General features: G+C 35.5%; 1 protein-coding gene across 1 annotated transcript; it reads left to right on the top strand.

Annotated features, from left to right (window-relative positions):
* The first annotated feature begins 517 nt into the window (after positions 1-517).
* LOC144445441 (transmembrane protein 151B-like) lies at positions 518-5286 on the top strand. The gene is made up of 2 exons (XM_078134989.1): positions 518-598; positions 3949-5286. Exons 1-2 carry the CDS (start codon positions 518-520, stop codon positions 5284-5286), a joined length of 1419 nt encoding a protein of 472 aa, XP_077991115.1.
* The last annotated feature ends 7817 nt before the right edge of the window (positions 5287-13103 follow it).

Here is a 13103-nt window from a genome sequence, read left to right as displayed (position 1 = left end):
TGTACGTGTAGTTAGTTTATGCCCTTACGCGATCAAGACTAAATTGCCGAAGTTTGTGCATCGTGTTATTCTACAGTCGATAGCTTAAAGTTTTAAAAAAGTCATGAAAAAAGTAATCTGGTGGGTTTTTTTTCAACTGAACAGTGTTTTAAAACTAAAACCGGAAACCGTTGATTTGACTAGCGCGCCCGGCCATTCTTACGGTTAAACACGAGTCACCTCGTGGACAGGCTCATTTCACTTTAAGATCCATGACGAATTCAGGGAATTTACGACATGGATACTTTATCTTCCAAACACCTTTATCAACCATCTCTCGTCAGAATGAATCATTATAAAGTATCTTGCATATTGATATGGGACGTTTTCTGATTCACTATAGATAACGAAGTACAGAACTATATGTATTACGGGTGACTTATTACTTATCGCTGTAGAGTGTGACAAGGGATGACTAGTTTGGCAGTGTTCTGAGGTCAATCATGGTTCTTTAATACGTACTTCCACACCGTTAAACATGAGTAACGTAATTCTGTGTAGATCGATTACAGTGATGCAAAGTCTATCATTTATATCGATGTTTGAAATGACTGCAAGGGTAATTCATCGTACTTTCTTCGTTCTGTTTTCTTAAAGCTTTGATTGGTTTATCAATTGTTGAGATTCTGGTCAATTGATTGCCTACAGGCGGTCGTGAACGCTTGCCATAGTTTACTGAAGTTTTTACCTATTAATATAGAATTATTCAAAGTGTGCCATGGTTTAATATATCAGTCGATAAATTTACAGGCTTGGTAACATGAAAATCTGGTATTGTTCTCAATTTGATTGTCAATCATGTACAAAATAGTATCATTGTGGACCATGAACAAAGTATTAATACACACAATCACAAAATGCCTATCATATAATTTGTTTACTCGCAGACTTTTAAGTCTTTAGAATACAGTATTTTCAAAGTTTTATCTACACGTAATATCTGTATTTATATATGTCTCTTAATGACGTCAGCACGTCATGTTCTGCATTGCGCATTCTTCTGCGCACGACGCACTTTGTAGGAATTAATTAAACTAGTGTTCTGTCAATTCTTTTGGTTCAAAGAAAGGCATTTTTTAACAGTGGCTTATAAGATTTAGTTAGGTACATGTATTGCCAGATAATGTGCGTTTTGTTTTGTTTTCCAGCGTCTATGACATGCGCATAAACCCCACTGTGCGTACGCTGCGAAAACACCGTACCGTGCACACACACCTACACTATGTTATCACTTAAGACACTTTCAATCAAAGATCATCAAAAATTATTGCTGCTATAATGCATGTTTGTCATTCAATAACGTCAAAACAAAGAAACCCAACGTCTATTGCTTTCCAGGTGCTATATTTTGGGTAAAAAATAATCAGATTACATGTACACAACAAAGAAATGAACATGCAATCGATTATACATGTCACGATTTATAGACAAAAAATCAAATGCCAACATCACTTCTCATTGAAAATACCAAAATTGTTTTCTCCTGATATGAAAAAAAATCATTTCTTAATCATTGCTCCAAACCGTAAAGTTAATTCAGAGCGAATCGAAGCTGTTCACTGCTGTTTGCAAACGTGAGCGACGGTCGAATAACAATTATTTTATCAAAGTTGAACGCTTTCACTCTACACAGTGAAAGAGTGCGACGTGTTAAGCTTTCGTTATTCTATTATTTTTTTGTACGATTGAGATGAAACTTGCCACAGTAGCACAGATTAAGACGAGCTATACCATGACTCCATAATAAGGTCAGGGGTCAATAACGACACACGCATCTTTTACAGGTGTAATAAGGAGATTTCGCTTTGTGGGATGAAAAACAATATGGTGACCAGATGCTTTTTTCTTCTTCTATTTGCTGGATACATAAAGCAGTCAATTACCCTTCACAGAGAGTTTAGATAAGAATTAATGGCTATTTCTAGTAGAGTTCGTCCAATTCTCCATAGATGCAGAATTTTGAACGAAAAATTGTATTTATAGACTCAAAATGACACGAAACAGATGCTGTTATTTTTGGAGAATACCATTTAAGTTTATTAGTGTTAGGTAACAAAATGGAATGAAAACATTGAATAGACTGTAACATATTGAAAAAATATGCATTATGAAAATTTAGATTATGGTGGTTATAACCAATTTTTAGTGATTTCTAACTTTTTAGGAAATATGGTGACCCTTTTTCTTCTTTTCTCATTCGAATTTTTTGCTATGTATTCTATACAAGGGAACAATTTCGTTTGAAATATATGGTTTAAATGAAAGTAGCGGACCTCCTTAAGCACATGCAGATATATTCTGACCATTGAAAACCTTTAAGCTGGTGAAATACATCTCCGAAGTACTCATAATTATATGATACGTGTAAGTTTACATGTTGTGATTTTTTTAAATGCCGAAAGTATCACAGGAATAACTGTTGAACACACACATAGTCTTATGGTTTCTCGTTTACAATGGCAAGGAAGAAACAAGTGGTCCTTATAAGGCCCAATAGCCGGTGTCTGATCAGTTCGTTCTGTTAGTCACATAATTCACAATTCACATGTTGACAATTCGAAGCTTGCAGAAAGATGAGACATAGATATAAGAGAACTTTATTTTGTGTGCCGATTGTATGTGATATGACTATGAACAGCGTTGTTATGCCTTTATAAAGCAGTGTTAATATCTAAAGTAATTAGGGGGTTTACTACAAGGAAGACAATCTACTACTAGTTTTTCGTCTGATGTTTTGATAAACTCATTCCCGAAATAAAAATACTACATGTCACTCAACGTTTCCAGTACAGTGCAGCTACGCTTTATCATTCAATTCTACTCAATTCAAGGAATGCAATTATCTGAATTCTGTTTAATTTTAATATCAATTTTACAGAGTGCGAAATGTTTTCATCATTTAATTTTTTAAATTTTGTAATATATTCGTTGTTTTTATCACTAGCCTGTTTTCAATTGTGTCCATGTCGTAAGGTTCTTGGTCTCCTTTGTACGATGGTTTGAGCTTTTGGTGTCTTTCTTGTAGTATTCGTTAGTCGCCACTTTGAATGGGCATACTTAAGGCGTTGTCAAGAACTGATGAAAATGAATAATTTAATAGATAAATAAAATATGGCTTCCCTGCATCTAAGTAACCATTTCAATGTTGATAAAAGAACAATCAAAGTTCCTACAAATACCTCGAGATTACCAATATTCTCATTGAATGGACTTCTGGGAAATATTCTTATCGGTTTCGACCTCTGCCATCAAAGATATATTTTAACGTCAAGTTTTCATTTTATATTGATATGAGCATGGACACATGCTTAGTGTTTTATTAGGTCTTTGTATGTGCATTTATATTATTAGAATACTTAATCTGGTGAAATAATGATATTGACTTTGACGTACGTTCAAATGTCAATGCTCATTAATATATATTTGGTTCAATATTACCACATTCTCCTTATACCAGTTTGTTTATAGTGCTCGTAAATAAACGACCCTAACCAAAGACAAACATTAGTGTTTAGTTTTTTTCTAATATCTTCCATATAAAAACCGACGTGGTTATGCACAATTTTTCCTTTCGTCATACAACCAAAATCAAAAACCCACTTCATTAGATGACAATACCCACGCTCTGTTCATTGTAAATTCCATGTTGATTTTGACATATTCAAATCTGTAGATAATTGTGTGCGTCGTTTCTATACGTATACAACGTTTTTTTTTTGAAATCCTACATCCATACTTAAAGAAGATAACAAGGAAGGATTTGTGTCTTTAAAGAAGGCTTGCCAAAGACTGAATGACCGTCGTCTGTACTTCATATTCTTCACTTTCATGTCTTCAATCCTATAATTCGCCATTGGAATTTGGTTTCTACAATTTTGATTTACGAATTTAATCTTTTTTGTCTTTCAGATTCGTCCGATTCGCCAGGGTTTCTGTCTATCCTTGCGCCGTGACACACATTGGAAATGTATGATATTGACTCTACTGATCTACGCCAGTCTTGGTATTATTGCATGGTGTCGACTGACAACAGTGGCTATGGAGGTATATAATTACCGCAGTATGCCCGTCCATATTGTTGGTAGTCCGTGTGACGATGGATACATCTATATTCCAATTGCTTTCCTCATTTTGATTTACATGGTGTATTTAATTGAATGTTGGCACTGCCATACGCGGGTAGAACTACAATACAAGGAGGATGTCAGTGTTGTGTATGATATGATGCAGCGTATGCGCGAGGCTTACCCTGTAGTGTGGTGGAGGGCCATATGTTATCATTATGTTCGACGGACTAGACAAATTACCCGTTACAGGAACGGCGACGCCTACACAACTACACAGGAGTATTACGAACGTGTGAATACCCATTCCGCTCTAGGTGCTTTTGACTTTTCCGATTGTGGGGTCAAAGATATTTCAAGGGATCTCATAGCCCTTGAGGATTATCCAGCCACCAAGATCAAATTTACCAAAAGTTTCATATTTGCCAACGAAGAGGCTGAAAACGACTACCTAGCTCAGCGATCAAGATTTTTTGGTGAAAATGAAGGCCGGGACGATTATATGGAAACTCGTGAGGGGATGAACCTAAGTGATCTTGATTTTAAAGAGCACATGATCGCATTTGCCGAGTCTAATTCATTGCCATGGTACGTTTCCTTAATTCTGTTCTGGAGCCTCTCCATTTGTTTATTGTCATGGCCACTTCGTGTCTTTATTGAGTATAAAACAGCTTATGTTCAGTATCAAATTGAAAAGCTTTTTGGCACCAATTATTCCACCTATTCTTCCATGGAAAATTGGAATGGCAGTATTCAGTTGCCAAGGGATACAACAGTTACAAGCAGTCGGAGCTTAGAATTGAGGATTCGAAATAACCATCATATTGTGCCAAGTTATTCAGAGGCTCTTTTGATGGATGCAGCAAATGGCAACGTATTGAGACACAGTGCTTCCTCCAGAAGTAACATGGCTAACGGACATGCCGTAGCTATCGCCCAGCCAGAAGAAGTTGATGACGATGAGGAGGAGGAGGAGGACGAAGACGACGATTGTGACGAAAGGTCGCCTATTATTGAAGCTCATCGAAATGAAACACGGATGCAAGAAAGTGGTGTTGCCCTTAACAACATACCAGATGACTCACCGCCAGCTTACGATGTAGCTTTGAATATGATGATGATTCCCCTGAGACAGGCAGGTGGTGATGAATATTGTACAGTACCTATTGAAACTTCACTCTGAGAAAAGGAACTTATCTTTCATATGCAACAAAAGCTTGAGATCTTTTGAATAAAAACGGAAAAAATAGTTCCGGCACGTTCAGAAATATATGGGGCCGTCGTAAATTGAACAAAATACTGACCCTTTATATTATCAGTATTAAACTTGAAATGTATACACTAATGGAATTAGGATTTCAAAGTCATTTTTTTACATTGTAGAGTGGAAAACATTGACATTGCATATCCTTGTACTCAAATCGTTGTACTTACTCACCTGTTTAGTATACACTTGAGCGTTTTTCCTAATAAATGTGTTTTCATTAAAAAATTCTCCAGTAGCCTTTTCTTGCCTATATTGGATACAATCTCGAGGGTTTACCTTTAGTTGTTGTTTTTAAAGGCATAACTGCCCGGTGCCTGGCACCCTATTTTGCATATGACTGACTATGTTTTGGAGGTGGAGAACTTGTGGTGACTCACTGGCAAGTAATCACCAAAATATAAACATTCCCTATCAGGGTTGTTCACATGCAAATGTCGTATATTTGAATAATCCTGAGTGACACACAATCTAAACAGCTGTTTGCAGGAGAATTTGTCTCATGTTGAAAGGTTTTTACATTCTATGATACAAACTGATTGATTTTCAACTAATTAGTGTATCAAGTTACCATCCTACGACATTCACAAACAATGTGTACATGATTCATGACCTGTGTGTGTTTCGGAGTAGAAAAAATGATGAAAACAAGACCCAGGAGCTCGTGCTCTGTACAGCAGTTTGAATTTCCTGCATTTGCATAGATTAGCCATAATCTTCTTTATATAGGGCAGTTCTTTGGTGTATTAGTTTAGTTCTTGCAGTTAAGTCGGCATGGTTTATACGAACCTTGTAATATCATTGCCATCTATTTTCCTCTGAACTTCTGCAAATATGCATGGCTTTTATACGTTTGCCTATTTGACATTTCAGGTAACTCGCAGCGACATTAAAAATACATGAATCTATCACGTTTTTTATATTATATTTCTATCGGGAAACAGTTCTGACATCGGAATAATGCTGCAATCCTGTCATGCTAGTCCCGAAGCACAAAACGAAGTGAACCACAGTAAAGTGACTGTCAAAAATTAATATAAAAATGATGCATATCATAGGTGAGGGGCGGTTTGATAAATGGCTGTATCGAAGACATTTGTGAATTTTGGGACACGTGAGTATTTCTGAACTTTGCAGTACATACAAAATTGTTACTCTAATCACGTTTAAGTGATCTTAATGTTTTGATGCTTGTCTATTTCAAAAGAAATATTCCTTGCCCTTTGAGAAATGAAACTTTATACAAAATCCCACTATCGACGACTTTCACAAGGCTGTACATTAGCAGGAGATCACAAGGCTTATTATACCTCTCTGTGTACAATAATCAGTGACAATAATGGCGTGCGAACGAACATAATACTCCTTTTTTCTTTAATCTTAAGTTGGTTTTCCTTTCAAATTGCAGCTGTCAGAATTCGTAAAATCTGAGTATAAATATAGATATAGAAGTGTCAATATATACTCGCCACTACGAGATCATACGATACTGCCAGTACGACTGGCGTATTGGTAGGTGATGATGTACATAATGTGGAAATCTCGGCATGCACCATGTGTGCATTCAGCGTTTAAGAAACACCTTTCATTAGCAAGCTACATACAATCGTTTATCTTGATATTTAGCACAATTAGTTGAATGACATTATTTTCAAATGACTCGACGAAATTCTAATCAAGCATATCTTTACTACTGCACAGTCTGTTGCATAGGGTTTCATATAAACAATCAGTGATGAGATATTCTGATCACACCAATCAATGGTCACGTTACGTTTCTTGAGGACAACATGTCTTCATTTTGTTGATGGTTATACAGACAAGTGTCATGACAACAAAGTGAATGCAGTCTTTCATAAGTATCTCATTCACCTATTCATTTCCGATTACAAAATAAAACTTTCTCTTCATTGCTCCGACAATTACCTAGGGATGCATAATCGATACTAGTAAAGTTTCCACCAATCCAGACTACATTAGAAGTTCTGTCTATTCAACTAATACCTTCTTTGCCCCCAAAACATCTTATTATTTCATATGACAGACATAGTATTTGGACGGTGTGATGAATCAATCGTGTCAGGAAGCTTGTATAGTGTCATCCGTGATCCTTGGCTTCTCTAAGGTGCTTTTTACTCGACTGGAACTACCAACCATGAAAAACATGAACAGTACGAATTGGATCTGAGTGGAATTCCTATTACACCTCCAAGTGCCGTTCTGAATAAGAAAGAAGTAATTACCATAAAGCATGTCCGGAAATTGTCAACTTACGTAGATAGCATACTAAACTTTCAAGATATATCCTCGATTAAGGCTTGTAATTATCGGTAAAGACAGTAATGTATAAGGATCTTTCTAGTAAAATACGAAATAATGGGCTACGTGCACCGATAACTTACTACGATAAATAGATAGCGTTTCCGCAGTGACATCCAGATATTATCAGCAGATGTGATACGTTTTTTTTTACTGTTTTAAAGTTGCTTGTGGTGTTTATTTCTTATCTGAATACGTTTGACTCTGATTACACACCAGTATCCATAGAAACACACTCTCAAGTTATAGTTGTCATAGTTACAAACAATGAGTAGAAGAATATCGTTTTTGTTTGCGTTTCAATAATTTGGCGACTGTCTCGTTGATAGCAAAAAAAATGTATAAAGCTAGATGTCTAATTCAATCAGTAACTTTGTCGAAAAGCAGAGACGAATTTGCATAGTTAGCTTTTAGTACATGGTTAATTTAATAAACTTATCGCAAGTGTCAGATGCAATTCTTACAATCGAATGTCAATAGATTTCCATTTTCAGATACGTCCATATGATCGTTTGATGGCACGTCACTACGTGACGACCCGTCATTGTGTACTCTGATTGCACACAGAGAGATGAACTTTACGTTTTCAATCTAATGAACAGTAATGTTACTTGTAAGATAAATTATACTTGTTAGTCGATTTAATGAGATAATGGATCGGTTTCAATCGCTTATATCACAATCACCATCCTCTTGTTATATGGGGGTAACAAGCATGCATATGTTCTATAGGTGTACTATGACCACATCCGACAATGTTCTCCACAGCAATATTGTGCACCGCATCTGAATAATAACGCACTATTTTTTTTTCATTTCTATCGCATCAGTAACTTTAAAAAGCAATTTTGAGTGAAAATAAGTTGAGGTCGTAATGAGTAATGAATTGGTCGACTGACGAAATTGGTACTTACGATAACACGATAAAATGACAGGCAATCATATGGGAGAATAACTAAATTTGTCCAAGAAAATTAAGCACTTAATACGGTTTTGATTTTGTCAAGTTTTATATGCACTAATCATTAGGCCTATACGTAACACCACCTTAATGTTATCAGAACTCTTCTTGTTAAACCATCCTAAGAGAAAATACACGAAACGTGTAATTTCATACTGTATTTGACGTCAGACATTTATCATTGCACGGCGAAAGTTAATATATAATATATATATATATATATATATATATATATATATATATATATATATATATATATATATATATATATATATATATATATATATATATATATATATATATATATATATATATATATATATATATATATATATAAAGTTATGTGCTTCTGGCCAAGATGTTTCGCTCAGGCTTTGCTGAGCTTCCTCAGTACGTCCAATCCATCATACTAATTATCGCTTATGTCCAGTCACGTGACCCAAAATGATACTCAGAACAGTTGCTATTGTTAGTGTTTTTTTTTATCCAGAAGCTTTCAAGTGTTAGTCTGTATGCTTTGTTCTTCCATATCTTTTCAAGTTCTACTATTTTGAAGTCGGCAAGAGAGTGGTTGGTTGAGTGTTTGTTACTGGATCTGTTTTGTTTTTATTCCTTATCAATGGTTCTGCATGTGGGTGTAGATGATATATCCCGTTTTGTCCAACATATATCATTTGTCCACACTTCTCACAATGTATACCATATATTACGTGTGTTGTTTTGCAATGTATGTGTCCGAAGATTGACTGGACATAAAAGCGATAACTAGTATGATAGATTGGGCCTACTGAGGCAGCTCTACGCCAGAATCACTTTACTGTTTATTCTATATGTTCAAATGAAACTGCTTAGTGTACATATATATATATATATATATATATATATATATATATATATATATATATATATATATATATATATATATATATATATATATATATATATATATATATATATATATATATATATATATATATATATATATATATATATATACTTAACCCAAAGAATGAGAATCGACTAATATTGCTATTAATATTGCATATATAATGCTCTATTACCATTATTGCATCGAGCACTGTTCTCCCCAGTGAGACACTTATATGAATTATACACACACACACACACACGCACACACACACACACACACACACACACACACACACACACACACATGTATAGATGCGTACGCGTGTGTTGTGTATGTCGTATTGGTTTCTGTGTGTCTCATATGCACTGGGGTCTGTGTCTGTTTAAGTGCACTGCGTGTCACTATTCACTGAATATCTACTCCCTGAAAAAAAGTGTACTCTAGAAAAAAAATGTTACTGTCGAAAAGACCGGATACAGATGATTAAGGATATACCCAGAAGGCAATACAGATATCATGACTAGACTGATATGTTGATATTCGCTATAAAGATAAGAGATTTAAACCAGTGTTTATGTCTACATTATAAATATTGAATTATTCTATGTAATCACTACTCAAACGTCTGACTGAGTTACCTACGTGGTTATGGTTTGGTTATTGTGATGGCAATACTCATTTCAATATGGTGACAACAGGAAGACTTATCATACATGGTACAAAAATGGCCATTATGACATGTCTCTGTAATACTCGAAAGGTAGTGAGAATATTCAACAACTTTTAGGATCGAGTTTTATTGAGAACGTATATATGTATATGTACACATGCATTATGCATGTATGTTGGACACACACACACACACACACACACACACACACACACACACACACACACACACACACACACACACACGCACGCACGCACGCACGCACGCACGCACGCACGCGCATACATACATACATACATACATACATACATACATACATACATACATACATACATATTAATTGAGGTAAACATGATAATACATTAAATATTTTTTCCATTCCTCAGATAAATGAGTCACTGAAATCACTGCCAATACAACTAATCAAAGATATAATAACTAGTTTCGCTCATGGCAGATGAAACGTTGTGTTGTGGACTTTCATCCCATCAACCCTTCTTCTAACCTCACTTTCCTTTTTATCGACTTAGGAATATAAATATTTTATTCAGACACCGTTTACTTTTATGTGTTCAAGAGAAGAAATTGGTTAATTTCAAAATGCGAAACGATTCAGTTATTTCTCACCTGATTTAAAAACCAAAATAAAAGAAGTTATAAACAGTGTACTTGTTTGGTTGTTATGGCAACATCCATACAGGGCTCGTCAAAATACTTGTTTCATTAAAACTAGTTTTATATCAACCCATAGAGACTATAAAGTGATCGTTTTGACCGTTGTTTGAACTAATTTCGGTCAGTAGATCCATAGTGATATTTTTACTGTGGCAATTTCCGTTCGAAGTTTAAAGCTTTCGCCTTACTTGGTTTCTCATTTGGCGTCCTTGTAAACTAAAGCTCCGTAATGTCTTTTTGTAATTTCTTCAGGACGGATGAAGCTCCAGGCTTGAAATACGGAAAGACGGTCTTTAATTCCCCGTCTCTTCATTTCCGTTGGTCGCGTCACGCGGCATGTAAGACCCAGTCAGGATATCTTAGATGATAAGTCAATTCAATGACTCTACAAAAACTCTGGACGTTCTCGTAAATAAAAAACCTTCCGTAGTCCGAATTTCAATTAAACTAGAAAAAAACGTCGAGTAGTGGGGAAAACGTTATTTGCCTACTCCTCTCCATGATGTGTCTTTCTCGGTATAATTAGTCTCCCTTTTGTAATGGGATATTCCTAGTGGATTTACCAATTAATGTCGTGGTCTTATCAATTTCTTGTTGTATTGACAACTGACGAGAGTAATTTCCCAGCGCCTTACCTGGTTCATTATCTCGGTTTGTGTAAATTTCACCCATTTTGATCATCAGGCCGCTTCTGGCTCAGAGCAAAATAAATTGGAAATCTAGATTCAATTTCTTTTCCGTAGCGGTGAGAACTGACATCATAATTCTAATTATATGTTTCTGGAATGGCATGCTACACATTTTGAGCAAAAAACATGCTTTCACATATGTGTGCACTATTCCCCTGAGTGTAAAGGCCACCCGGAGCCACAAATACAGTGATTAAATCAGAATTTCAACTCCCCTTCAATTTTTACTCCGCCTAAATGAATTTGGTCACGGGAAAATTATATTTCCCTCGATATATTGAATATTAGTATATATTGGTAGAGGTCAGACTGATTGAAACGCAGGCAGGAATACAATCAGTACGGTAGAGTTAATGTCTCTTTGGTTAGTAGTTCTGCATAATTTCGAAAGATTCGATAAAACACCGAAATCTTTGAAAAAATTACAATGTAAGCTAGGTTTATTCGAGGAATTGTTATATATATACATTGAAGTGTTTCTGGCCAAGACGTTCTGCTCAGGCTTTGCAGAGCTGCCTCAGTAGGCCCAATACATCATACTAATTATCGCTTGTATCTAGTCACGTGACCAAAATCGTAATCAGAACAGTTGCTATTGTTTGCGGTTTATTCCATTTTCTCCGTATGTGTTGAGTTTTTTTTATCCAAGAAGCTTTCGCGTGTTAGTCTGTATGATTTGTTCTTCCATATCTTTTCAAGTCCTACTATTGTGAAGCTCCTCGATAAAAAACCCTCAACACATATGGGGGAAAGGAATAAACCGCAAACAATAGCAACTTTTCTGATTACCATTTTGGTCACGTGACTGGACACAAGCGATAATTAGTATGATGTATTGGGCCTACTGAGGAAGCTCAGCAAAGCCTGAGTAAGACGTTTGGCCAGAAACAATTTACTGTTTATTGTATATGTTTAAATGAAACTGCTAAGTGTGTGTATGTGTGTATATATACACATATGGGATGTGTATATATACACACACATCCCCCCCCACACATATATATATATATATATATGATGACGGGAAGGAGGGATTGATGGATGGATGAATGTCTGTCTGTCTGCTGTATGTATGTATGTATGTATGTATGTATGTATGTATGTATGTATGTATGTATGTATGTATGTATGGATGGATGGATGGATGGATGGATGGATGGATGGATGGGTGGCTGGGTGGCTGGGTGGCTGGAGTGCACGTGAATATGCATGTACAATACCCATACCTGTTCATATATATGAGAAGTATGTGAATTGCAAAGTGTGACCTGTAAGTTTTCAAATGTACCTATTCATGAATGTTTTATCATTTTCTTTCATTTGCTGAAATCTTGTAGGTTACACTATAATTGCTTCTGCTGTTTTTGCCAGTTTATCAATAGTATGATCTTAAATCTTGGCTTTATTCATGAGCGATGTACTAAATCTGATAGTATCGAACTATTAAAGCTTGGACATCTAACCCAGAAATTGTGTCATATTACCATGATTACACTTGTAGCCTTGTTTGATAAACATGTATGTGATATTTATCAATCCATAACAGTCAGT

Source organism: Glandiceps talaboti, chromosome 2 (assembly GCF_964340395.1).
Source record: "Glandiceps talaboti chromosome 2, keGlaTala1.1, whole genome shotgun sequence".
Classification (NCBI taxonomy): Eukaryota; Metazoa; Hemichordata; class Enteropneusta; family Spengelidae; genus Glandiceps; species Glandiceps talaboti.
This window is presented reverse-complemented; position numbering and strand designations above follow the sequence as displayed.

Bases quoted from the DNA above. Each gene is read 5' to 3' on its own strand.
- LOC144445441 (XM_078134989.1), top strand. From the start codon at position 518: ATGAGTAACGTAATTCTGTGTAGATCGATTACAGTGATGCAAAGTCTA. The intron at 599-3,948 runs GTAATTCATCGT...TTTGTCTTTCAG, and splicing joins TGTTTGAAATGACTGCAAGG to ATTCGTCCGATTCGCCAGGG.